Genomic DNA, 26,743 nt, shown 5'->3' on the forward strand with positions numbered 1-26,743 from the left:
CATTTTGGTCAAATGCAAAGAGACATGGGGGAGCATTGTTTATGTCTGATCTGACCGCATTAGATTTAGTGACTTAGATGATGCCTCGTGGTAGAAAAATCTCAATACGAGATAAATAGAATATTTGTTTAGCTACCCCAATGGTCGAATGTGATTAGATTATGAAAAAGTCATGAGTAGCCCAAAGGGGGTAACTCTAGTTGGCTATCGCCATAAGACGTGTTGCATATCCCAATCATATGGAAAATCCAACTATTCACCATAGTGGCCTCATAACCGAATATGGCTATCGATTGAAATACAATCACGACAAGTGATGGATTGGTTTCACAACGTACTACACATATTCACATGGAGAAAGATATAACTATTACCAACACAATATCTCGAGAGAGACTCATCCACGATACATGAGTAGGATGTACGTGCAACCAATGACCAACCCACAACAAACTATCAACATACATGGTTTTGCTTGATAGGCCACAATTGTCTTTGGGCTCAAATAGTTATTTCCACATCAACATACGTGAGGAGTGGCTACGAAGATCTCTCTCCAGTTACTATCTCAAAATTCTATAAATAGGGGAAAGATTGAAGAGCTCCGTACTCTTTGTCAACCGAGCACAAGCAATGCTACATATCCTATTGTATCTTATCTTACTGTTTTCCAACATGTCTATGTTATTACGCTGGACCAGCTTTTGCATAGGAGTAATGTAATCCCCTCAGTCTACGCTACTACGTTGGACTGACCTATATTAGTAGTGTAATTCCCTTCCATCTATATTAAATACTGGATCACAAGATTGACATTTTCTTTTTCTTTTTTCAATAATGTAATTCCTTTTGTCCATGCCCACGTTGTTGGACCAAGGAAGACTTAGATCTAGGGCCTCACCATAGACGCTAGATTGCCGAAAGATATTTTTACAAGTTTTTATTTATTTTTTTATTTCAATTAATACAATTAAGTTCCTTCTATCACATTGCGCAAAATGGATTATCTTAGCTAGCAAATGGAGTAAATGTCCTTTTGGCTTAAAGGCAAAAGATACTTGTTAAAACTTGATTCCATTTACATGCAGCTAAATAGATAATTAAACTGCTCTAGTGCTCAATCATAGACAACCATTTATGATCTCTCTATCTATCTTGGTTTTTGTGATCATAGGCATTTGGTTTGGATTGAACTATAGAGGGCGACAAAGCCACACCCACTGCCACACACACCAACTTACAATCAAATTTTAAGCCAAACCAGTCTCCTAGGAACATAGATCTAGATGGTAATGTACCATATGAAAGCAAATGTATCCAAATACAGTACATTAATTGCAACGCCCCGGTCTTGCAACCCATCACATGGATCCTGAACCAACTCACTTACGAATGCATCTAGAGCTTAAGCCCACGTCCATCTATTAGCCAACCATTTGGCCCAAGTAACACTTGTATAGCCCATTTCCAGATTTATTAGTACTAAGGGTCGCTTGGATGCCTGCAATTTTTTTAGATGTAAACACATTACGCTTGAAAAGAATTTCATGTGTAATTAGTTTACATGCTATTTCGCTTGGCTTTTAAGTGGTAATATATTTACAGGTGAATAGATTGTGTGTTTGGCTAGTCTGCAAAATGTTTACAATGAATAAAGTAGGTATTCATACCATAGAGCTTGGGCAATGAACCTTCTAAAATCTGTAAATCACATAAGAAAGACTTGATTTTTTTTAGGGTCCTAAGAAAGCATTAAAGCATGCACACACTAAAAGGAGTGGATGTCTTCCACCCATCACAGTGGGCCCCAAATACAATCTAGAAGTTTTTAATGGTGGACATCCCATCCTTCCCTCATGTGGTCCAATTGATAATGGATGAGCTGTTTTTTTAGGGCCACAAGAGAGCATCAAGAAAAGTACATGATGGATAGATTGGATGTACCATACACATTACGGTGGGCCCCACATATTATGAGTGTATATTAACCATTGTGTTCTAACATGTATAATTCTTTTTTAGCCATAAAGACTTTACCTGTAATGTCAAACACGGCTTTTTACCAGGTTTCATATTTACAGCTAAAATCTGTGATCCCTGTGAGGCAAATACATGCAGCCAACAGCCCGTGTAATCGGATTACCTGTAATCCCTTTATAATTTAAGGAGTTTACAGGCATCCAAACGACCCCTAAGGGTTCGGGGATTAACATATTAACAAGCCCAAGCCAACCATCGGTTTGAATCAGAGCCATCCAGAGAGCTCTACCCATTTACTTAAATGGTTTGTCAGTCTCATTTTCGGGATCAAACCTGACCAACTTCGAGTGATCATCGTTTGCACTATCCATTTATATAGTTGGAACCAATTATGTTAATGAAGAAACTTAAAATCATCTTCCAAAAAAAATGATATTTCATGAAATTGAGAAACCAATGCATTGAGCTCTTCTATGTACAGTATCAACTTGCCTCTGGACATGTGAGAAGAAATGGTGTGGCTTTGACTGAGCTTGGACCTATGGATATATCCGGGCTTGGGCTTCAAATGCATGACCTGATCAATTTTCAATGTTGGGCTTGGGCTTAAGATCGTTTTAGACTAACCCAACTTCGTATGTACATGTCTTATATCCTGCAAATATGCCCATTCCAATCCTCCATTAGGCAACTCATGCATCTTAAATGTAGATCGTTGGATTCATTCCTCCAAGTGTCTATTTCTTTGTGCATGTGTGGCCGACTTGATCAATGAGTAGATTTAGAAGATTCAAGTGGGAAATAGGGATTTTTATCAATTTTTATAAGCTTAGGCTCAGGCCTACTATGCCCAATACCAAATTCCAGCAGACCTCTATTTCTTTGGAATCATGGTATTAGGCAGTGGACTCTGTTCAGCTTTGCACTAGCCGTTTTTGGGAACCATCTTGGCAATGTATTGGTCATTTTGAGGCCATTTTAGCATTTGACTCATCCAGGACAAAGGCATGAAACCTGGATTGCCATAAAAATGGTTGTGGTTGTAATGGAAACCCTGCACTTCATGTTTGTCTGCCATTGAATGTATTTTTATTACATCTTATATATATATATATATATATATATATATATATATATATATATATATATATATATATATATATATATATATCATGATTCAAAAAGAGTTGGTATATCTCTCCATCGGCGAAGGCTAAAAAAAAAACCCCCTAGAAAATGTCTGCAAATTTAACTTTCCGCACAGAGCTTGGGAGCTGGGAAAAAAAAAGATAAAAGACTCACATCAGAGCTCATTACAAAATCTTAATTCTCTTTTAATTAAAATCTATTAATGGTTAAAGCAGGCTTGAACCTCGAAACCCAAGATATCCATGTTCTCTAAAGAGATCTCTTTTTTTTTCCCTAGATGAAACACAAAAATCAAACTTCTCATGGAGATATAGCCAGTGCTGGATGATGCAACCATGACCATACATGATCGACCAAATATGTATCCAGTCTACTCTGGTTAATCAAAAATATGGGCCATCCAACCATCTAGATTGGCCTGATTGGGGATCTGGATTAGATCATGCTCCAATTACAGATTGGGTCCCAAATCAACGGTCCGATTAGATTGTGCGGTTCCACAAGTCTTTAGGTTTTGTTATTTAATTAGTTGTTAAAGTAGCAATGGCTTGCAAACTACACTTCACTTAATATGTTTGTCACTTGTTTTATGGTCACATTAAATTGATCATTTTTTGAAAGTCTATAGAGTTAGCTTTCAAACGAGTTCAGGATCATGTGATTCCCATACCATTTGAGTTGTAGCCAACTTACATTAAAGCCTATATGGTTGTGATGGGATTCAAATCATTTTTGTCGATTTTTAATATTTCATGAAATACATGGCTGGGATTATATTAGGTTTTTTCTTGATTTTGGAATAAAAAAGTTATTTCCATGGGTTTAGAAATATTGCTTCCCACTGGTATAATTGACAGTTTGTGGCACATCATGGCCAGATCTGTAGAAGTCCCAAATTTAATAAAACCTCTTTCTAAAGAGGGAATTTTGGATTAGAATGTAAACAATGCTTTCTTTGTCTTGATAGATAAACGCATCCAAAATAAATTTTGATTACAATGTTCTTCATTTTGGGGTCATGCGCATACGCACACCCCCCTTACGCACGTACGCAAGGAGGAGGGCCCCACCTTCGATCTATATCGATGACGACATCCATGGAGGGCCTCTTAGTTAGAGGATTGTATTTTGGTTCCTTGGGATGGACCTGATCATCATGTGGATCCTATCATTGGATCTCATGATGGTGGTCCACTACTCTAGGTGACCTAGGACTTTGAGTTTTGCTTATTACTGTTATTAAGAACATCACGAACGATTTAGATTGCATTGATTAGTTGTTATTTTTTATTACTTCGTCTTTAAGTAATAGTATGCGCACATGGCGCGGCTTTTGGGGTATAAGTTTTTCCTATAAATAGGCAACCCCTTGTAAGGATTTTTTCATTGAAAATGATTAATAAAATTCTGCGTTTTCCTACTTCTCTAATTCTCTGAAGTGTGGAAACCTAATTGGGTGTGAAACCCTTCCTTCTTCACGAAGCCATACCCATCCCAAATCGCCCCCATCTCCTACCCTCCATGTTTTTCATCTCCATAGTCATCCCCTCATCAAATCTACCCACGTTTGCAGTTAATCTTTCCCATACGGCAGATTTCTAGAATCTGCGCCTGCAGAAGAGCTGAAACTTCAGCGGAACACTATGTTCAAACCAATCATCCGTTTAGCCTGAAATTTGGAGGGAATGTGGCCCATCCCTGGCCGACCAAGCTCTAGTTGGCCGATTCCAAATTTATGGGCCCCACACACCTGTGAGCCGCCATCCCAACACGTGCATCAGGCCAATTTGCTATCCACTCGTGTGGGCTGATCACAGGTTTCCTCTCGTCTCTATTTTACTCCTTTTTCGCCTTTATTTCCATAACTCTAACCCTAGATCATCTCAAATTCCCGAGTTCTATTTTACTTTTGAAACCTTAAGTTTTTCCAAATTTAAACGTGAGAATCCCTTGGATTGAGAAATAATCCTTTGCATATGTGGATGAATCGATTATCTTTTGAGCATTGTTTGGTCTATAATTCCGTTAACATGTGTATGCTTGAACCCTCGTAGATTTCCCTCGTTGAATGCTTGATTTTATGTGGGATGTGAAATTATTGTGATTGTTTCTAAATTATTATGATCTAAAGCCTGAAATCTAGCACATCATATTTAATTTTCATGTCCTGCAGCTGGCCTGCCTTTTGGACAGGTTGGATGTCATACACACCAGACACGTTGGAATCTAGGCACTGGTTGGACGATAACACCATCATTAGATTAGTGTGTAAGACCTCATGACTCACACACATACATGTTGGTGTCTGGGTGCTGGTTGGACAATAACACAATCGTCCGACTAGTGTGTGAGACCTTGTATATCACACAGGCACACGCTCCATTGATCCCCTTACCATTTGAAACCGAAATGTTCCCGAAAATCTTTTTATATCTTGTCTTTGTTCCAACACCCTCTCCTAGAGCTTTATAATTAATTTTTACTAAAAAGAGAAAAGGCAAACTGCAACTAGGACAGATACAAAATAACCTGAGTTAAACTAATTCATTTCCATAAAATAAGGGAGCAACATTTATCAAATTTGAAAAAAGTTTTTATAAAAAAATAAAAATAAAAATGGTTCAATCGTCTTATTTCTTAAACCAAGAGATCAATGAATCATGATCATGATAGACATGGATATCAATGATCCAATGGGAGAAAGAATTTCCAAGATCATTGGGAATGTTTCGCTTCTGAATGAAGTACCATTTTCAAGTAGTGTCCGATTAATGTTATGGATTCATCAACTTCCGCTGCACATTGCTGCAAGTTAAACAATTCTATAAAATCAAATATGCCTTATTATTAAAGCATCCACGTACATAAAGTTAAGTGGCCTCATGGCCCCATGAGAAGCCCATTTTAATTTCCATAAACTTCAGAAATTAAACATAGGATATCAATCTCATGCCAAATTTCTAATGGAAGTAAAGAAGCAACACACATCTAGTGGAGCTCTTATCTTATAAATACATCCCTAAAACTACAGCGCTCACCCCCCAAATGTTTATAGTCAAGTTGGATAGGAGCAATGACAAATTTGAAAATAAGATACAACATTTAGGAATAATATAACAGAAAGTATATATAAGCTAGAAACAAAATATACTGCAAAAATAGCATGCCAGCAAAACTACCAGATTTTATAAACCCCAGGCTTCAAACAACGAGTCCCAGGCTCCTATTTTCTGAACAGATTTCCTCCTTTCAAGCCCTTTCACTCTAGTGGCATTCCCAGTAGTACCCTGCAAACAGGAAGCCTTGTTGATGAGACCATAAAAGGTTAAAACAAGCTCTAGAGCATCAATTCAAACAAGGAAACTATTGGTAATGCTAATATCCACTGGGGATGAATGGAGAAAGAGTATCAAATCTTGACTGCTCATATGGCGGGTACCCACCATGGTCTAAAATCACGTCCATTTGGACGACTGGAAACACTCGATGGGTTGATCAATATAGAGAAAATGGAACGCTGGTCAGCATTTTTTGAACTTTGTTCTCAAATCCAGCAGTCAGGATTGTCTGACTTATTGATGCAGGACAATTAATCTACTTGCTCTAAAAGCTTGAACTGATAGAGCATGGCGAATCAATCCCTTTATCTCGTAGCCCAGGCCCCACATCGCATGGGTTAGGACCTCGGCCAAACCCTCTCGTGAGCTCCACTTCACATGGGTTCCGCTTCACACGATCCACCCGTCTTATATGGGCCGCCCACCCCGAGTATGCCCATGCATCCCACAAGCCACCCCACTCGAGCCCAGTGTGAAAGTGTTTCAGCATTAATTACCTCCAGTAAGGAGTTTCGAACACGAGACCTCCTGCTCTTTTTTTTTTTTTTTTTACAATTTGATGCAGCTAAAAGCTCAAACTGATAGAGCATGGCGAATCAATCCCTTTATCTCATAGCCCAGGCCCCACATTGCATGGGTTAGGACCTCGGCTGAACCCCCTCGTGGACCCTACTTCACATGGGTTCCGCTTCACACGAGCCACCCGCTTTACACAGCTGGGACCCGCCTCACACGGGCCGCCCACCCTGAGTGTGCCCTTGCATCCCATAGGCCAACCCACTCGAGCCCGCTGTGAAAGTTTCCCTGCATTACTTATGTGAAAGGGCCAATTAGACAAGTGGTTCAGATCTTGCACATCTGCTATGCTTCATACCATCGATAATCTCCCCCCAAAGAATTTGGCCAGTATCAGATTGGCTATCTGTTGCCACACTCTTGAGGTGTAAAAGAAAAAAATTGCCGCCATAGATTGGAGAGAGAGAGAGAGAGATCAAACCTTCAGGCAATACTTGGTGTTGATATCACAGATTGGATAATCCTGCGGGCAACAGTAATTCTTGTCCGAGCAACAAACTGCAGACTCCAGTCCACAGCAGCCCCATGATAAGCATATTCCAAGAAATCTCCAAGTACAACAGCAGGTTGCTCCTGCAGGGCAGTAGGAGAGAAAGCTGCATTTGGTGGGGCCTGGGGAAGGTGAAGGAGGAGGATTTGGACTGGTTTTAGTAGGGTAAGAAGCTAGTTTGTATATTCCACAAACCCCTTCTGAATTGCCGCTGTTACGGAGCATGTGAATATAACCACTCATTCCCCAACTTTCTCCCCACGAGTTCTTCATAATCCAGTAATCAACCCCATTTTCCGAACCATAACCTACGAGCAAACAAGCATGGTCCAGAGAAGTCGAACACGGGCCATTGAAGATCCCCTGTCAAGTTAAAACAAACAAATCAACATGTATCTAGCACACATGTGCCACATTGGCACATGCACTTCGAAGCCCTCTGCCCATCTACAGGAGTACAATCAAGATTACTCTTTTGATAGTGATACACACCTTGGAGTACAACTGGAATGCTCTCTCACTACCACACAAACCAACACTCACAGGTTGGCCTGCAACTGCCTGGAGTAACTGACTCTCATCGTTTGCAGGTACATCAACATAACCATCAATGGTTACAATTTGCCGTTTCCTCTGTGTGATAAAAGAAAATGATCATTTATGCCTTCCAAAAAAATTGATAAGAGTATAATCCAACGTACATGGAATAGTTAGAATCCATCCAAGGAAATTATTAACTGGAAAACAATTTACCTTCTCCTTAAGGCAGGTGCTATCCCTACCTTGAAATGGGTAGTCCCCTTCGGTATCAATCCCATGATTTTCTGTGACCCATTCGAATGCATAGTCCATAAGTCCACCCGAACAGCCGCTATTGTAAGATTTGTCACAATCAACTAGTTCTTGTTCAGAGAGACTGATGAGAGACCCCGTGACAATCTTATTTATGCCTTCGATTGCGCCAGTGGCTGAGAAAGCCCAACAGGCCCCTGAAATCAACCAATACACTATCTTTGAACAAAAATTTGATGGAAAACATGGAATAAGACCACAACACATGCAGTTGGGTTTTACACATTGCAGTTTCATTAAACATTGTAGCTATTATGTCCTCTTATTTCATGTTTTTTTTTAATATATATATATATATATATATATATATATATATATATATATATATATATATATATATATATATATATATATATTCTCTTATTTTGGTGCCAAAATTAGCATAGCAAGGCAACACAAAATCAAAGCTTTTGCCCCTAATCAAGCTCCCTTGAAAATCCAATGACCAATAACAACTTGACTCCAACATCAATCAAGGTGCCGAAGCTCTTTTGGAAGGTTCATTCTATGCACGACATTATGCCTATAAACCAGGACAAATATCACCAATATTTTGAAAATCTCGAGATATTTCCAGAAACTTTGATTAAATGATATTAACATGATAATATTGCAATATTTTCAAAATTTCAGCAGTCAAGTTTTATCGCAAAAATATTGGAAAAATTATTTTTGAGTTTAAAATAATTCATTCTATTCCTGTATATTTCAAGTATTAATATTATTTAGTAATTTATAGTAAACACTTTTAAATATTTCCAGCGAGATTTTCCTGATAATATCAAGAGAAAAACATTGAAACCCAAAATCTCCTGAGATTCTCAGACAGTGCCTAAACTAGATTTTTCACTATGTACCTATGTATCCCCAACTGACCTACAATACCAAAGGGACTTCATTGTAGGTAAGAAATATTAATATGACCACACAAACAACGTTCCCTGGAAACTCACAGGAATCGGTGATCACGCGCCATGAGTGGAATCACTAGCTTCAAGGAAAATATTCCCATTGAGGATAGAGAACAAAATAGTCACTGTATATGCATCTGGAGACAATGAAGCAAACCAGCTAAAAATCATAAAAGAATAGAAGCATGAGAATGCAATTGCAACGAATCAATGAATTTCAGATATGAGGTTAGTCATCTCATGTTAGTAAGATAACTTAGTAGTATAGAAAGAGTAATGTGTGTTTGTGTCCCCTTTTTTGTGTGTTTGTATTTAGTGTTGTTTGCTCTTGCAGAGTATGTTTTCTGTATCTTAGTCTTAAAAAAAAAGGTGTGTGTGTGTGGGGGGGGGGGGGGGCTAACACATGAAGTGAGCTTCTCTTTGTACTCTATCTTCTCACACCCCTTTCTCTTGCTCTCCTCCTTTTTCTCCTTCATTCCTCTTCCTAAATCATCAAAACCAACTTGGTATCAGAGCCTAAAACTTAGAAGTTGATTGGTTCCACAGGAATCATCGACCGTACGACTGATGTCAATATATGTATGTTTTTCATACGGACTGTTTTTTTTTTTTTTTATCAGGAAGGACAGTTTAATACATCTTGATTTTAAAAGATTTGTGGTGATTTTTGCAAGATTTTTTTAGATAAAGTATGAACCAGTTTTTACATTTGGCGGAAATCCCCCAAATTTCTGATTTTCGTTGATTCTTCTCAAATCGGTGGGTTGTTTCTTGTGCTTCTCTTCTCATGATGGGTTGGATTGATTGTCTTTACCTACTCGGGGTGCCATTTTAGGCTGAAGAGTAGATTTGGTGCCTTTTCTTTTTCTTTTTCTTTTTCTTTTTTTTTTTTTTGGTGGGGGGGGGGGGGGGGGCGCAAAATGTGGACTGGCAATACCATTTTTGGGCCCTAGTGAGTCTGAACATACACCAGAGCTCACGGTGTATGCTCTGGTGTTTAACCTGCTCTTGTGAAGTGCGTGTTGCTAGTCTCAGCCATCTCTTGGTCTTTGCTGCTTCTGTACCTCCAGGCCACCATCTAGATCTGAGTTTTCTGTCAACTTGTTGTGTTCTTTTTGCCTCTTGTGCCCCCTATGGAGGACAAGATTGGTTCAAGCTTTGGTTTATGATCTTCGGAATCCCATCTCTTGTCTATCACAACGGTAAAGTTGAATGGTAATAACTACCTGCAGTGGGCTCAATCTGTGAAGCTGCTTTTGGGAGGAATAGATAAACTTATATCCTGGATGAAGCACTAGATTCTATGGATGGAAATATCAAGACCTGAACCAAGGAGAACTAACTCATGGCTTGGCTACTTAATAGTATGGAACCTACTGTAAGCAATTCTGTCATGTTCCTTAACTCAGCAAAAAGGATATGGAACACCCTTCATGTTATGTACTCAGAAGCCAAGAATGTTTCCAGAATCTTTTAGTTAACCTCAGATATCGGGAAATTTCAACAAGATTCAAGATCTCAGGAGTACTTTTCAGCTCTTTGGGGTATGTGGGATGAGTTAGATCTCTATCATCCTCCTCCCTTACCATTGTTCAATGGATCATGAACATGTGTGGAAGCAACGTGAGGAAACTCGAATAATGCGATTTCTAGCCTCAACTCTGAGTAGGATAGCATTCAGAAGTAGATTATAGTCATGAACCCTCTTCCTCCTCTCATAGTATGTACGCTCTGTGTTAGAGGGTTGATACCTCATCCACCTCTGCATTTGTTCCACCTAATCAATCTACATATGCTAATGGGGACCAACCCTCCTTTACCCATAGTTATAGGGCCCCAATGTGGAGCACAAGGACGTAGACGTGAGAGTGGCTCGGTTGGCCAAGGCAAGGGCCGTGACACTGATCGTAATAGCCATGGTAGTCGTGGTCGTCGTGGATGTGGATGTGCTGGACCTCGTACTTGTACACATTGTGGTGGCACAAATCACTCCATTGAGAGATGTTGGGATCTCGTTGGCCATTCATCTTGGGCCGACATGTCTATCGTTTGTAGTTCCTCTTGAACAAACTCCACAACCGACTACAGTAGAAAAGTCTTCCATGGGAGAGTTTGTTCTTTTGCCCTGTGAGGCTTATGATGCATTGGTGTGACTCCATGCTCAAGCGGTTCCTGAGCCTTCCACAGACAATGTAGCCTAGTCAGGTATTGCTCTCATGTGTCATCTTCCTCTTCTCCTTGGGTCATTGACTTTGAAGCAACTTCCCATTTGATTGGTACATCCTACATGTTTAGCTCTTATCTTCCTTCCAGTCAGTCTTATTTTGTTATAGTTGCAGATGGAAATCACTCCTGTATTTGGAACTGGTTCCATCGAACTCTCCTTCCATACAGTTGTCATCTGTTTTACATGTTCCTCGTTTTCCCCTTAATCTATTATTTATCAGTTCTCTTACAAAAAATTTGAATTGTTCAGTAACCTTCTATCGCTCTCATTGTGTGTTTTAGGACCTCTAGATGAAACAGATGATTAGTGGGGGTCATGAGCATGATGGACTTTACCTCCTTAATGATTCACCTGTGATAGACTCCAGTTCCTTGTCTTTAGACAGGGAGTCTATCCAGATGGCATTGCCGCTTAGGGCACCCATCCTTATCTAGGTTAAAATATTTGTCTCCAATTTCTATATCTTAAGCTTTATGTCATATAGAAACTTTATGTTGTGACACTTGTGAGTTCTCCAAACATCACCGATCTGTCTTTCCTCCTAGCTTATCAGAGAGGAGATCCATGCCGTTTGATCTAGTCCACTCTAATGTTTGGGGTCACGCGCCTATTATCTCTACCTTTATTGATGATTGCACTTGGATGATATGGGTTTATCTACTAAAATCCAAGTAGAAATTTTTTAATATGTTTAAAGTATTTTATAATGAGGTGATTACTTAGTTTCAATGCCCCATTAAGATTTTACACTCTAACAATGGGGGTAAGTACATGTCACATGCCTTTCTATCCTTTTTGCAGGATCATGGGATTTTATCTCGTACTTCATGTCCATGAACTCGTCAATAGAACGGCATGGCTGAGTGAAAGAACCCTCAACTTCTTGAAGTCACCCGTGCTCTGCCACTCAGTATGAATCTTCCTAAACATTTTTGGGATGATACTTCACTTACCGTTGTATTTCTAATTAATCGCATTCACTCTTGCATATTATCACACAAGTCTTCATTAGAAATTTGACATCCTCATGATAAACCATTCCCCTTATCTCCTAAGATTTTTTGGACGAACATGTTTTGTTCAGATTTTTTATGGTAGTAATGACAAGTTGAGTCCTAAGGCCATTAAGTGTGTCTTCTTAGGTTACTCTCAATTAGAAAAGGGGTATAACTGTTATGATCCTCTAACTGAAAAGAGAGATGTATCTGCCGATGTGACATTCTTTAAAGACATCCATATTTCTCTAATTAAGGGAAAACCCTACATAATCATCTTACTAGTAAGGACGAGCCTCTGCAGTCTAACTCGATACCCATTCCAGTATCTAGCCTAGATGATAATCCCACTCCGACTGTCTCAAAGCCTATCTTTGTGTATCATTAACGAACTAAATCCTCCACTGATTAGCAACCCATCATTTCATCTACTCCAACTGCCGGTTCAGGTATAAACTCTATCTAGTGTTTTAAATAGCAGTAGCACATTCTATAGTGTTCGACCCTCTATAGCGTGTAGCATAGCATGTTGCGTAAGCTACACAATACTTGTATTTTTTAAATTTTAAATATTAAAAAAAAAATGTGATAAATGGTAAGAAAAAAGAAAAAAATATATAAATGCCTAAAAGATAATTAATTATTTTCAAGTATAAGCATATTCAAATAAGTTATTAATTATCATTAATTAAAAGTCAATAAGTCATAAACCAAATCAAATAATTATCACATCAACAACTTTCTAAGCAGACTATTTTATTTTATTTTACTTTTATATCAAACTACTTCAATTAATAATGTCTAATTGAAACCACAAGTCACAACTCACGAGTATTAAAAGGAATAAAAATTCCACAAGTTAAGAGTATTAAGTACAATACAGATGTCATCTATAGAAAGAGGGGTTTTCGAAAACCCTCTTTCGAAACCCTTTTCTTTTAAATTAAGTTTTACAAGCTTTTTAGTGTGTGAGTATCACACCATATTTAACAAAGGATCATACCACCATTTTAAGTGAAAGTAAACAAAGAAAGGTTTAGTTTTAACTTTACATTTTAAGTTTTTTTTTTTTTTTTTTGTATATATATAATAAGAGTTCTACACCATTTTTAACAAACAAAAGTAAAAATAAAAAGAAAATAAAATAAAAATAAATGTTCTTATCACTCTTTTAAAAAAAAAAAAATACATTGTAGCGTGTGCGCTACAAATGCTACACACTAAGTAGCTGTAGCAAAAGCTACGACCCTTATAGCATACGCCATAGGGGATTTACACTATTTAGCTATGCTATATAGCGTATGCTACGAGCGCTATTTGAAACACTGACTCTATCTCTCCTAATGATTTTCCCATATCCTTGCGCAAACCTCCCCGTTCATGCACAACATCCTATTAGCAATTTTGATTTATATCACAATCCTTCACCTTCTTTCCAGTCTTTTGTGGCTTCCTCATCCTCTTTGATTACCCCTCATAATCTGAAGGAAGCTATGAGTAGTCCTAACTAGACTTAGGCTATGATGGAAGAGATGTAGGCGTTAGAGAAGAATAGTACATGGGAATTGGTTCCCTTACCTTTAGGTAAACAAATAGTTGGATGTCAATGAGTTTATACCATCAAGTATCTTCCAAATGATTCAATGGATCACTATAAGGCATGGTTAGTTGAAAAGGGCTATACTCAAACATATGGCGTTGACTACCTTGAAACGTTCTCTCCTATGGCCAAGCTCAATTCTGTTCACGTGGTCATTTCTTCGGCAGTAAACTAAATACCTTGAAACGTTCTCTCCTATGGCCAAGCTCAATTCTGTTCACATGGTCATTTCTTCGGCAGTAAACTTGTCTTGGCCCCTATTTCAACTCGATAAGAAGAATGCCTTTTGCGTGGTGTCACGCTGAGGAGGTTTATATGGATCAACCCCTTGGTTTTTCTATGCTTTCTAACTCTCCTCTTGTGTGTTGTCTTAAGAAATTTATCTATGGTCTGAAACAATCCCTACGAGCCTGGTTCGACTAACTCAGTAGGGCTTTCTGTACTTTGGATTTGTTCACAATTAAGCTAATCATTCCCTATTCCTCTGTCGTCAGTCCACGGGGATCATGGTGCTAATTGCCTGTGTCGATAACATTATGTTGTTGGTATACGATACTACAAGAATTGTGGCCATTAAATCCTTTCTCAAGACTCCATTTGAAATTAAAGATCAAGCTAATCATTCCCTATTCCTCTGTCGTCAGTCCACGGGGATCATGGTGCTAATTGCCTGTGTCGATAACATTATGTTGTTGGTATACGATACTACAAGAATTGTGGCCATTAAATCCTTTCTCAAGACTCCATTTGAAATTAAAGATCTTGGGGCCCTTGCTATTTTAGGCATTAAAGCTGCCCGATCTAAATCTGGATTTGTGTTTTCCCAAAAAAAATATGCTCTTGATCTTCTCTCAGAGACTGGGATGCTTGGATGTAAGCCTATTGCCACACTTATGGATACTACTCATAAAATTAGTCTTGATGACGGTGAGCTCCTCTTTGACCCTAGAATGTATCAGCGACTAATTGTACCACTTATCTATCTCGCTATTACTCGGTTGGAACTTTCATATGTTTTGGGTGTTGTAAGTCAATTCATGCATGTTCCACATACCACACATCTAACGGCAGTATATCATATTCTTCGGTTTCTTAAATTTTCCCCATGCAAAGGTTTACTATTTCAACAACATGGCCACCTTCATCTATTTGGTTTCTCTGATGTTGATTGTGTTGAAAGTCTACATGATTGGCAGTCTACATTTGGGTATTGTACATTTTTCCACTACAAGCTTGTCACCTGGAAGAGTAAGAAGCAATCCGTTGTGTTATAAGCTTCTATTGAGGCTGAATATCAGGCAATGGCTAATGTGACATGTCAACTTATTTGGCTATGATCCCTCTTACAAGGACTTGGTTGCCATCCCCAAAGTCACATTCCTTTTCATTACGATAATCAAGCTGTCATTCATATTGCCAACGATCCGGTGTTCCATGAGCATACGAAACACATTGAGATTGATCATCACTTCATTTAGGAGAAAGTGGCTAACAAGGAAACTACGACTCCATATGTCCGCACTGTAGACCAGCTGGCCGAGGTTCTTACCAAGTCTCTTAGTCGGGATGCTCTTCTTTGTATCACTGGCAAGTTGGGCATGATCAATATCTATGTTCCAACTTGAAGCAGAGTGTAGAAAGAGTAGTGTGTGTGTTAGTTGTGCAGTTGGAATACATGGCCAACGTTTAAGCACTGTGATGGTAATGCAATATCTAGCTATACATCTTAGGGAGGGAGATTTGGGCAATCCAATCAATCCATCTAGATTGTCCATTATATCCAGCCCAAAGTACATGGACCACCATGAAAATCAAAATGATTTGATGATGCTGCCAATCTAAGTTGGCCTTCTTTTCTATAGCCCCCCATTGTCCAAGCCCTCGATGGGATAGTCAGGACTTTCTCATAAAACTGATTCTATAGAACCATAAGTAATCTTTGACGGGCTCCACTGAATCAATGGTTCAAATCGCTGATTGGACCTTATTTTTTACAAACAATTTTGACTGTCATTTTCACAGACTACCAATCAGATGGTTAGGATAGTCCAATCAGTGTGATTTTTACTTGGTGGCCTAGTAACTATGGGCTGCACCCAGCAGACAATCTGGATAGACTGATTGGACTTTCCACATGCCACTATACAGCTTGGGACTATAACTTACACTGCCCTTACTGCAAGGCATCGGTCTTTATTTAAAAGGATGAGGGATGAACTGGGATTTGCTAGATTGGAGAATGAAGTGGTGGATCATGGCACACATGTCAACATGGCTCACATGTATGAGACCCAAGCCAATTAGGTGGGGCCAACCATTAACATATCTTGACCCATAAATCCACCAAATCGACTAGTCAGGTGGGCCACACTCATCAAAGGAAAAAAGGACAGCTAGAAACAAAACCACCAATGATCCATATCCAACATATTCCTGCAGCCCCCTACTGAATGGGCCAGCTTCAATTTCTGAGCAAGATATGTTCACATTGAGGCCCACCTGATACATAGCCCAGATCTCGCACAAGCATCCACAGCATCATCTGGGCCACAATTCAACTTCTCAATCTCTCCTGAGAACAAATAATCAGTTTAGCATTTCTTTTCAATATTTCAATACTGAAAGACCAAGTTGAGTCCCTCTGACCCAGATGGAAAATCCATTCTAAGCGGATTTCCAGATTTCCCAACAACTTCTACACTAATCAGACTATCAAATTGACCAAAAAAAAAAAAAAATAACAATTCCAATTCGAAATACAAAAATAGGAAAATGGGGAAAGAAACATCTTGGTATTGAAAGTTTGAGTGGAGTTTATTCAAACCAGTTGGGCATCCATGCAGACCAGATTTCCTTACTAGATTGACCCCCAAAACTGAAAGGCTTGATCAGATTGGTTGGCCTACAGGATCTAACAATATCTACATGATCTTAGGGACCTTCGCACAGAATAGAAGATAAACGGCCCACATCCAGCAATCCACCGAACTACTATGACAGCAGAAATGACCAAATCACCCTTTGTCTAAAGGCAGCTTAATAAACAATATATACTCTTGTTATTCCTCTCAATTTTCTCTCCGGGGAATCTCTTGGATGGATGCATTTACTGAGGAACCAAGAGGATTGTGTCGGGAGCCGCAGAAGCAAGCCCCAAGTACAAATCACACAAACGAAAGATAAACGCAAATAAAGCAAACCAAAGAACACACGATTTTACATGGAAAAACCCTTGCGGGAAAACACCAGGGCACAAAGCGATGAGCATGAAAGTAAGCATCAGAAGAGTAACACTGCCTTTCTCAAGCACTTGTCAAATAAAATGATGACGAACATCAATACGCTTAGTACGAGAATGATATACCAAATTCTTTACCAATTTGATCATGCTTTCATTGTCACAATTAATCAGCACGGCCTCCTGCTAAAGCCCAAGTTTATTCATCTTTCCTCTCAACCAAACACCTTCTTCAAATACATCCGTCACTACCATATACTCAGTTTTAGTTGTAACAAGAGCAACTACAAACTGAAGCTTTGACATCCAACTTATCGCTCCACCCACTAGCACAAACGAGTAATCGGAAGTTGACCTTTTATTGTCTACATTTCCTATGTAAAACAAATCAACATAGCCTACAAGTTTGTCTTCTGATTTTTCAAATGTCAAGACGTAGTCCGTTGTACCTCGTAAATATTGAAGTAGCTATTTCACTGCCTCCCAATATTGCTTGTCGGGGTTTAACATGTATCTGCTAACAACATTGGATGCATGTGAAATATCAAGTCTCGTAAAGACCATGACATACATTAAACTGCCAACTGAACTCGAGTAGGGCACACAAAACATAAACTATTTTTCTTTATCTGCAGTGGGACATTGCTCTGAAGAAAACCGAAAGTGAGCAGCATGGGGTGTGCTAACCAATTTACCATTGTCTATCCAAAACTTAACCAACACCTTCTCAAGATATTCTGCATGAGACAATTGTAACCTGCTTCTCTCCCTATCTCACGTATATTAATGTTGAGAATCCTCTTTACAGCCCGCAGATCTTTCATCTCGAATGTCCTTGATAATTGAGTCTTCAATATATTGATCTCAAGCATGTTATGCCTAGTAATAAGTATTTCATCAACATATACTATCAGTACAATGAATTCTCCATCAATCAGTGCTTTGAAGTAGACACGATGATCATATTCACTTCTGGTAAACAATCAAATCTTTTATACCATTGCATAGGCAACTGTTTTACGTCGTACAACGACCTCCTCAACCTGCAAACCTTCTTCTCTGACCCCTGTATCTCGAACATTTCTGGTTGCTTCATGCAGATTTGCTCATCCAATTCCCTATGTAGGAAAGCAGTCTTCACATCCATTTGTTCCAATTCCAGATTGTATTGGGCAACTAGCACCAACACAAATATGATAAATACTTGCTTGACCACTGGTGCGAATATCTCACTGAAGTTAACGCCTTCTTTCTGAGCATATTCCTTTGTAATCAATCTTGCCTTGCACCTATCATGTTTCTTCTGATAAATCCCACTTACATGCGATCACTTTTCGTCCAACAGGAAACTCCGCCAGCTTCCACGTCTCATTCTTTCACAAAGAGTTCATCTCGTCCTACATCGTTACCATCCACTTTTCAGCATGTGTGCCATCCGATACTTCTTGAAAGGTATAAGGATCCCCCTCATCTGTGATGAGAGCAAATACAACATTCGAGTCCTCTCTGTATCTTGCCGATAATCTGCGATCTCTCGGTAGACTTCTCCTCACAGGTGGTTGCTCCACCTGATCCTGTACCTCTTCCTGTAGCTTAGCTTATACCAGTGTCTCACCCTTGTCAATTTCAACATCAATCACCGCTAATTTTTCTATTTTCTTGTGTTCATCCTTGCAGAACAAGGAATCCTCATCAAACCTGACGTCACGGCAAATCGTAATCTTCCACGTGACCCGGTCATACAACATATATCCTTTCACACCATCACCATAACCCACAAAGGTACACTTCTTCACCCTTTAGTCTAGTTTATCTCTCTCAATAGACAGTACATGAAAGTAACCATCGTAACCAAACACTTGCAGCCCTGAGTAATCTACATCTTGACCACTCCACACTTCTTCTGAAATTTTAGAATCTATGAACGTAGAAGGGGACTGATTCACTAAATAAAAAATTTGTATTGATGGCCTCAGTCTATAAATCCTTGCTCAATGCAGCATTACTCAACACGTTTCATAATTTCTCTAAGAGAGTGATTAATTCGTTCTGTCGCACCATTCTACTCTAGTGTATACCTTATTGTATTGTGCCTCACGATCCCTTTATATTTGCAAAACTGATTGAATTTATTATAAATAAATTCTCCACCATTGTTTGTACTCAACACTTTCAACTTCTGCCCTGACTATTTTTCTATCATCGTCTTCCACATCTTAAAAATGGCGAAAACATCGAATTTATTTTTCAAAAAATAAACCCATACTTTTTTGGAGAAATCGCCAATAAATGTGACAAAGGATGACGATCATCCATTAGAAACCACAGGTAACGAGCCCCTATACATCCGAATGCACATAATCAAGCACACATTTACTTATATGTTTTCCAAACTTAAAAGACAATCGTGATTGTTTATTATATATGCAATGCTCACATATATTAAAATCAACGCTTTTAAATGCAAAAATCAAACAACAATCAGAAAGTACCTTTATACTGCGCTCGCTCATATGGCCTAGGCACGCATGCCACAAACATGCCAATGTGGAATCTGCTACGGATGCTAAAATTCTACCCATTTTAGTATTCTCGATCAACTTATAAAGGTTACCACTCCACTGTGCTTTCATAACAATGAGGGTCTCCTTTGAAACCTTCAAGACATGATCAAACCCGGTGAATTTGTACCGATGTACCTTAAGAGCCCCTAGAAATATCAAATTCTTCCTTAGATCAGGACTGTGTCTCACATCCATTAGAATACGTTACATCCCATCAAACATCTTGATACGCACCGATCTAACACCAACAACCTTACAAGCAATGTCATTGCCCATAGACACTTGACCACTATCGTACTCGTTATAACTGGTAAACTAACTCCGATGAGAGGTCGTGCGGCATAAAACCCCCAAATCCAAAATCCACTCATTGCTAAGATACCCAGATTTGGATGCGGTCAGAACATCACAACCACCCGCCTCTTCACTAGATTCTACAGCGTTGGCCACCTTCGATGATTCATCTAATTTTTCTCCCTTCTGGGCGTTGGGATTCCAACAATCCTTCATGTCTCGGCCTTCCCTGGTTCCAGCACTTTATCTTCCATTTGCCTTTAGATTTGGACCTAGATTGCGAATTTTCCTTCTCCCACTCAGAATCTCTTCCCCTAGCAACCAGCGCATCCATAGAGGAATCCTGCCATTGTCTTTTTTTCTTGGTTGCTTCGAATGAAGGGATGAGATAATAGTTTCGACGTCTATGGTCTCCCTACCATGGCATATAGTTTCTACGAGACTCTCGTACAACTCTGGAAGAGAATTTAATAGGATTGAGGCTTGGTCTTCTTCATCAATCTTCACCTCCACACTAGTCAACTTGCAAAGTAGTTGATTGAACGCGCTAATGTGTTCATTAGGAACTAACCATTTCGCCATCTTTAGATTATAGAATTGTTTTTTCAGATAAAGACGATTACTGAGATATTTCGTCATGTAAAAGCTTTCTAACTTCGTCCAAAGCCCTGTAGTGGCCTTCTGATCAAGGACATCATAAAGGAAATCATCCGTCAAACATAATTGGATCAAGGTAATCACCCTCTGATCAAGTTCTTCCCACTCTTAATCACCCATGGGGTGGAACGCTATACTAAGGAGTGTCTATTGCAAACCTTGTTGAATTAGAAGGCTTCTCGTCTTCACCTTCCATAATTCAAATTTATTTTTCCCGGTGAACTTTTGTCTTGTGCTTCAGATTAGATTCTTTCATCGTCATGCCTCAAATCCCAACGTATAGCTCTGATACCACTTGTTGGGAGCCACGGAAGCAAACCCCGAGTACGAATCACAAAATGCAAACAAAGTAAACCAAGGAACACACAATTTTACGTGGAAAAACCCTTGTGGAAAAAAAAAAAAACCACGACACAAAGCGATGAGCAATCTACTATGAAAACAAAAGTACAAGAGATAGATCAACTTACAAGTGTGAAAACGCAAGTTTTCTCCCTTCAAAACCCTAAGAACAATTTAACTCTTATTGTTCTCTCTCGTTCTACCATAATCTCGTATTACACTAATATATATAGTGTTACGATCGGAATAGGAAACAAATTACGCAATTATGCAAAACCGCACGCACCTTCAATTTAAGCATCAATCGATCGAGTAACCCTCGATCGATCGAGCCCCTGTGTTCGATCAATCGAACATGCTCAAAAGTGTCCTAAGAGTTAACATGAATTTTCCAAATCATGTCGATTAATCAAACTTGTCCAAAACTATCCAGAAACCAATATGTTTAATCTGAGGTTTACTCGACTGATCGAGCAGTCTGTCCGTTCGATTGATCAAACTCTCCCGCTTCTGGATAGATTGAAGACATCCAAACAACAAATTAGAAGTTTGAATGCGATAAAGCTTATTCCTATCACATCCGAACTCTCTACCTTATCACATTCCTCTCTCATTTGAATTTAAATTTCAATAGTGTGGGACTAGAGAAATGGAAATGTTTCAAGGGACCTGGATTGCGAAGTGATTGCATAGTGTATCACATAGCACCAATATAGGTACTATGTGCTTCTGGAAAAGCTCTGTGGGCCCCGCCATGATGTGTGTGTTTTTATCCACGCCATCCATCCATTCGCCAGCTCATTTTAAGGCATGAGCCCAAAAACGAGGTAGATCCAAATCTCAGGTGGATCACAAAACAGGAAATGGTGATGATGGAACACCCACCATTAAAAACTTCTTGGGGCCTATAGAAGTTTTGGATCAAACTGATATTTGTGTTTTCCCTTCATCCAGGTCTGTGTGAACTAATCAACAGGTTGGATGGCAAATAAAATTACAGCGGACCCTAGGAAGTTTTTAATGGTAGGCATTCAATCACCACCTTTTCCTGTGGTGAAGTCCACCTGACATTGAATCTGCCTTATTTTAGGGCGTTAGCTAGGAAAATGTATGCACTGCCTAGATAAAAACAAACATCATGGTGGGGCTCACTGAACTTTTCCAGCAGCGCACAGTACTGACTCTACCCTATCCGAGTCCTGTTTCTAGTGACACAGATTTCCTGTGAAAGCCAAGTTCTGCGCAAGGATGCTAAGTGGGGCCCACCGTGATGTCTGTGAGAAATCCACTCTATCCATCTGTTTTGAGAGCTCAATTTAAGACGTGTGACCAAAAACGAGGCAGACCTATAACTCAAGTAGCCACACAAGAGGAAAATGTGGGAAAAGATAAGCCTACCATTGAAACCTTCCCGAGCTCGACCTTGATGTTTATATGCCATCTAAACCGCTGATAAGGTCATTCTCACTGGGATGAAGTGAAAACACAAAAACCTTAGCCTGAGACAAAACTTTTGCGACCATGTGAATGTTTCAACGGTGGTCATTGAATCCCCACTGTTTCCTCTCATATGGCCCACTTGAGTTTTCGATCCGCCTCGTTTTTAGTCTCATGTCCTAAAATAATCTCGCAAAATGTATGAACGGTGTGGATTTCTCACAAACATCACGGTGGCCCCACCTAGCACCCAGCGCAGTAACCTCTGCAAAATACTTTCGCAGGAAATCCGCGTCCTGTTTTGACGGATAACTGTGTAGGAGCACCCACGTAGTTTCCCACAAGTGGGCCGTACAGGCCGATATCCAGCAAAAACAAGATCAATTTCAATTAAAAATAGAAAAATAGAAAAAGGTGAAAAAAAAAAAATCCATCTTGGTATCGAAAGACCGAGTCGAGTCGATCCGAACCAACCAGATTTCCAGACTTTTCGGCTACTCATCTACACAAACCAAATTACCAAATTGACCCCCAAAACAAGAACAATTCCAACTCAAAATACAAAATAGGAAAAAGGGGCAAAAACCATACCACAACTCCCTTGATCTTTCACGGGCGTGACTGCACCTTTCTTTCTCCAATCAACGGTATCCGGCACATCCTCGAGGGGCCGTGATAACACTGTCCGAGGAGCGGATCGGGCAGGCAGTCCAGAGAATCCAAGGCGAGTGGCCTTGAACTCCTGGTGAGTGAGATCGGCGAAGGCGTTGAGGGCGAGGGTATAAGTGGAATTTTCCAAGCTGTTGTGTTGAGTGATGAAATCGAGATTGTCTTGGAAGATTCGGAACCTGTGGAGCTTCTCCTCTTCGGAGGAGTAGGTCTTGGCGTACTCATCGCACCAGGATTCGAACAGATCGGAGTATGATGAGGCGATAGGGAGTAGAAGGAATGCTGAAAACAGGAGCGAAAGAGAGGAAAACGCCATCAGTTTCGTTGCTGTTTCTGTTTTTTTGGTTGTGAGAGAGAAGGTGGGAAGAGCTACCAAACCCCTACGGACACTTTGGCGTGTAAAAGCTTCCCACGTGTTCCTTGTTCTTCTCCTCTTAATTATCTGCCCGTGGATTTATCAGAAGTTCGTTTTGCCTCCGTCGCGATATAGGTAAGAACTAGCGTACTTCGCTCCCCACGAGGCCCACGTGATGACATGGTGTTCGGTATCGGTTTGTTTTCTGTCACGTGCGGTGTCTTCGAACGTGCCAGAATCGAAACAACGGCTCCATTGAAACCGAATAATTTTAACCTCAGGCACCTTATGTACTTCCCATGTAAACATGCATGACCAAAATTTGAGAAGCTTAGTAGTAGTTTTAATCAATTGCACAATATTTTTAATGATAAGTGGCAATTGCAGGAGGGTGGGAGGTTTTGCTTTAATTTTCATTAAAAATAACTTTTTAGTGTATCAAAGATTAAGTTCAATGCAAGGATGCAGATCTCTGTAAGGATTATTTTTACTTGATTATTGTTACTTCTAGGATAAACTTAAATATGGTAACTTGATAGATTTGATTTGGTTTGATTGGTGTGATATAGTTTTCTTTATTAATTTCCTCGACTACTTGTAAATCTTTTATACATCCTTCGTTCTAGCGTTCTTCTCTTCAATTTGACAGTTATGGCAAGTGAACCGTCACCATTCAAATTCTTCTTTTGTGTATATTTCTCCTTTGTGATTGCTCCTCTTCTGTTAGCCAATGTTTTGTCTTCAATCATAGCTCATTCCTCGACCACCTTCCTCATCTTGGCACGACTCATCTTTCCACTCAACCAATTTTTCTCTCAATTGCTCGACCAGGTCTTTCCACTCAACTAATTTCCTCTTGCTTGGACTTCTCCGATGTGCTAGTTGTAATTTGATGAAAGACGCTCTGGCCATAGTCATTTACAAATCTCATGCATGTTATATATCTCTCCGTTATGACATGTGTCATTTCCTTAATAGGCTCAACCAAAATTAGCTATAACATTCCCCCTCACATCGCCTATACTCTAAGATGCATAAGGTGAGGACGACATTAATTCGTTGTTTAGAGCAATAAATGTGATTGTTTGGCTGAGTAAAAACATCAATTTTAGCCATTTTGGTTGAACTTAGCTATTTCAGTTGAAGAACAAATTTAGGCGTCTTGATCAAACTTAGTCATCTTGATTGAGAAACATCGAATTTGGCCATCTTAATTAAAAAACATAAAATTTGACTGTCTTAGTCGAACTCAACCATTTTGATCAAAAAATATTAAATTTGACCATCTTTTTCAAATCCGACCGTCTTGATTGAAAAACATCAAATTCAACTGTTGTAATGAAGATTATAAGTCATTCCATTTCGAATAAAGCTTATGGTAGGCCAGGTTAGTAGCAAGGCCTAGAACTTAGCTTGATACATCCTACACCATTTGGATGATTTGGTTATAATTCAAACGATGGGGTTCAACCACTGGAGGTGGTTTAAGGCTTACCTGATTTTATCTTCCATGATACGGTGAATTATCAGGGAATGGTTGCCCCCTACATGTACCTTGATTTGTTTCTTCATGAACGAAATTCCTAACCTCCCATTCAGGTTGTTGAAACTCAACTGGCATCGAAGCATTCCGTATCTCCTAAAATGGAGCCGGATGAATATTTCATTGTAGAAAAGGTAACTACGGTGTTAGCAGTACTGGCGCTAGAGTTCTGATATAACTAATATCAACAATTGGCTTAGGCACATTTTCCTGCGGCATGATAGGTGTTCTTTTAAAAAAAATCCTATTCAGGCCTCTAGCTTAGCTAGCTATTCATTTGTTAAAGGTTTTAGCCTGAATTCATGATTGCTCAGCATAAGCTCGTAATTGCGCTACCATATGTTGATTCCCCATTTACATATCATATAACCCAGCTATCATTATGTTAAAAAGATTTGTCGTTCATCTCGCTTTCTTCTGACTTTTATACTAGCTCATGTTATTGAGTCCCATCGAGCATGCAAAAAATTATTTTTTTTGCATGTCGATGAAAAATGAATATTTATGATAGCAATTATTTGTTTGAGTCCCGCCAGGCATATTAGAAATTGTTGGCATTCAATTTGTTTTCTGTCACGTGCAGTATATGTTAGTCCATTAGAATTGATATAACAGTTCAATTCAAACCGAACAACTTTGAACCTAAGCATCGAAATAAGTCTATAGTCCAATATAAATGTATATGACGAGAATTTAAAAGATTGGTCACTTACTAGTCACTTATAAAATATTTAAAATGATCTGGTAATTACAAGGATTATTTTATGGATTACTTCTATTAGGTTATCACTACTAATATGATAGACCGAGTTAGAGTAAATGAATGGATTTGATTTATTTTAAGCGGTTTGGAATAATTTCTCTAAGTAATTTTTTTTCTCACCGTAGCTAAAGAGTCACCATCCAAAATTTTCTTTCACGTGTATTTTTCTTTCGTAATTATCCTTCTTATGTCAGCCAATGTTCTGTTTTCCATCATAGCTTGTTTCTCAATCATCTGATGCATCAAGGAGTATACGGTGGCGTCTAATCTTTTCACTTGGACTGATTTTTCCTCAAACTCTAGGTCGCATCTTTCCACTCGACCGATCTTCTCCGGCATGGATTTTTGGGTCATGCAAGCTGTAATTTCGTAAAAGAAGCCATGGACATTCTCCCTGTCATAACACGTGTCTTTTCCTTAATCAGATTGCCCAGACAGGCTACAACAGATGGTAGGTTGATTTGAGCTGTCTGTTTTATGTGTGGGACCGTGAATAAGCTGTTTTTTTTTTTTTTTTCGTAACAATGATTCAGCGAGGATTTTATCAGTTGATTTTTAGAGCTGAATTAGAGCCATTGAAAATCGCTTTTGCATCGTAATAAAATTTGTCCATAAAGAGTGATAATTAAAATAATCCTTTATATTATTTTTCTCATAGTGACTTTTATAGGATGTATTCCACAACATGGACCGTTCAGATCATTGGATCACTTAGCATGCGGGTCCAGTGTGAAGCGACACACACACGGAATTCTTAGTCGCG

The 26,743-nt window shown here is 39.2% G+C and overlaps 1 protein-coding gene across 1 annotated transcript; it reads right to left on the minus strand.

Moving 5' to 3' along the window:
* Positions 1-6,116: 6,116 nt before the first annotated feature.
* Positions 6,117-23,751, minus strand: LOC131253481 (zingipain-2). Its single transcript, XM_058254502.1, has 5 exons — positions 23,242-23,751; positions 8,287-8,522; positions 8,026-8,166; positions 7,465-7,896; positions 6,117-6,416 (listed from the first exon to the last, which is right to left on the minus strand). The coding sequence occupies exons 1-5, from the start codon at positions 23,633-23,635 to the stop codon at positions 6,315-6,317; spliced, it is 1,305 nt and encodes a 434-aa protein (XP_058110485.1). The 5' UTR covers positions 23,636-23,751; the 3' UTR covers positions 6,117-6,314.
* Positions 23,752-26,743: the final 2,992 nt, after the last annotated feature.

The sequence above is a fragment of the Magnolia sinica genome, chromosome 1, assembly GCF_029962835.1.
Source record: "Magnolia sinica isolate HGM2019 chromosome 1, MsV1, whole genome shotgun sequence".
Taxonomy (NCBI): domain Eukaryota; kingdom Viridiplantae; phylum Streptophyta; class Magnoliopsida; order Magnoliales; family Magnoliaceae; genus Magnolia; species Magnolia sinica.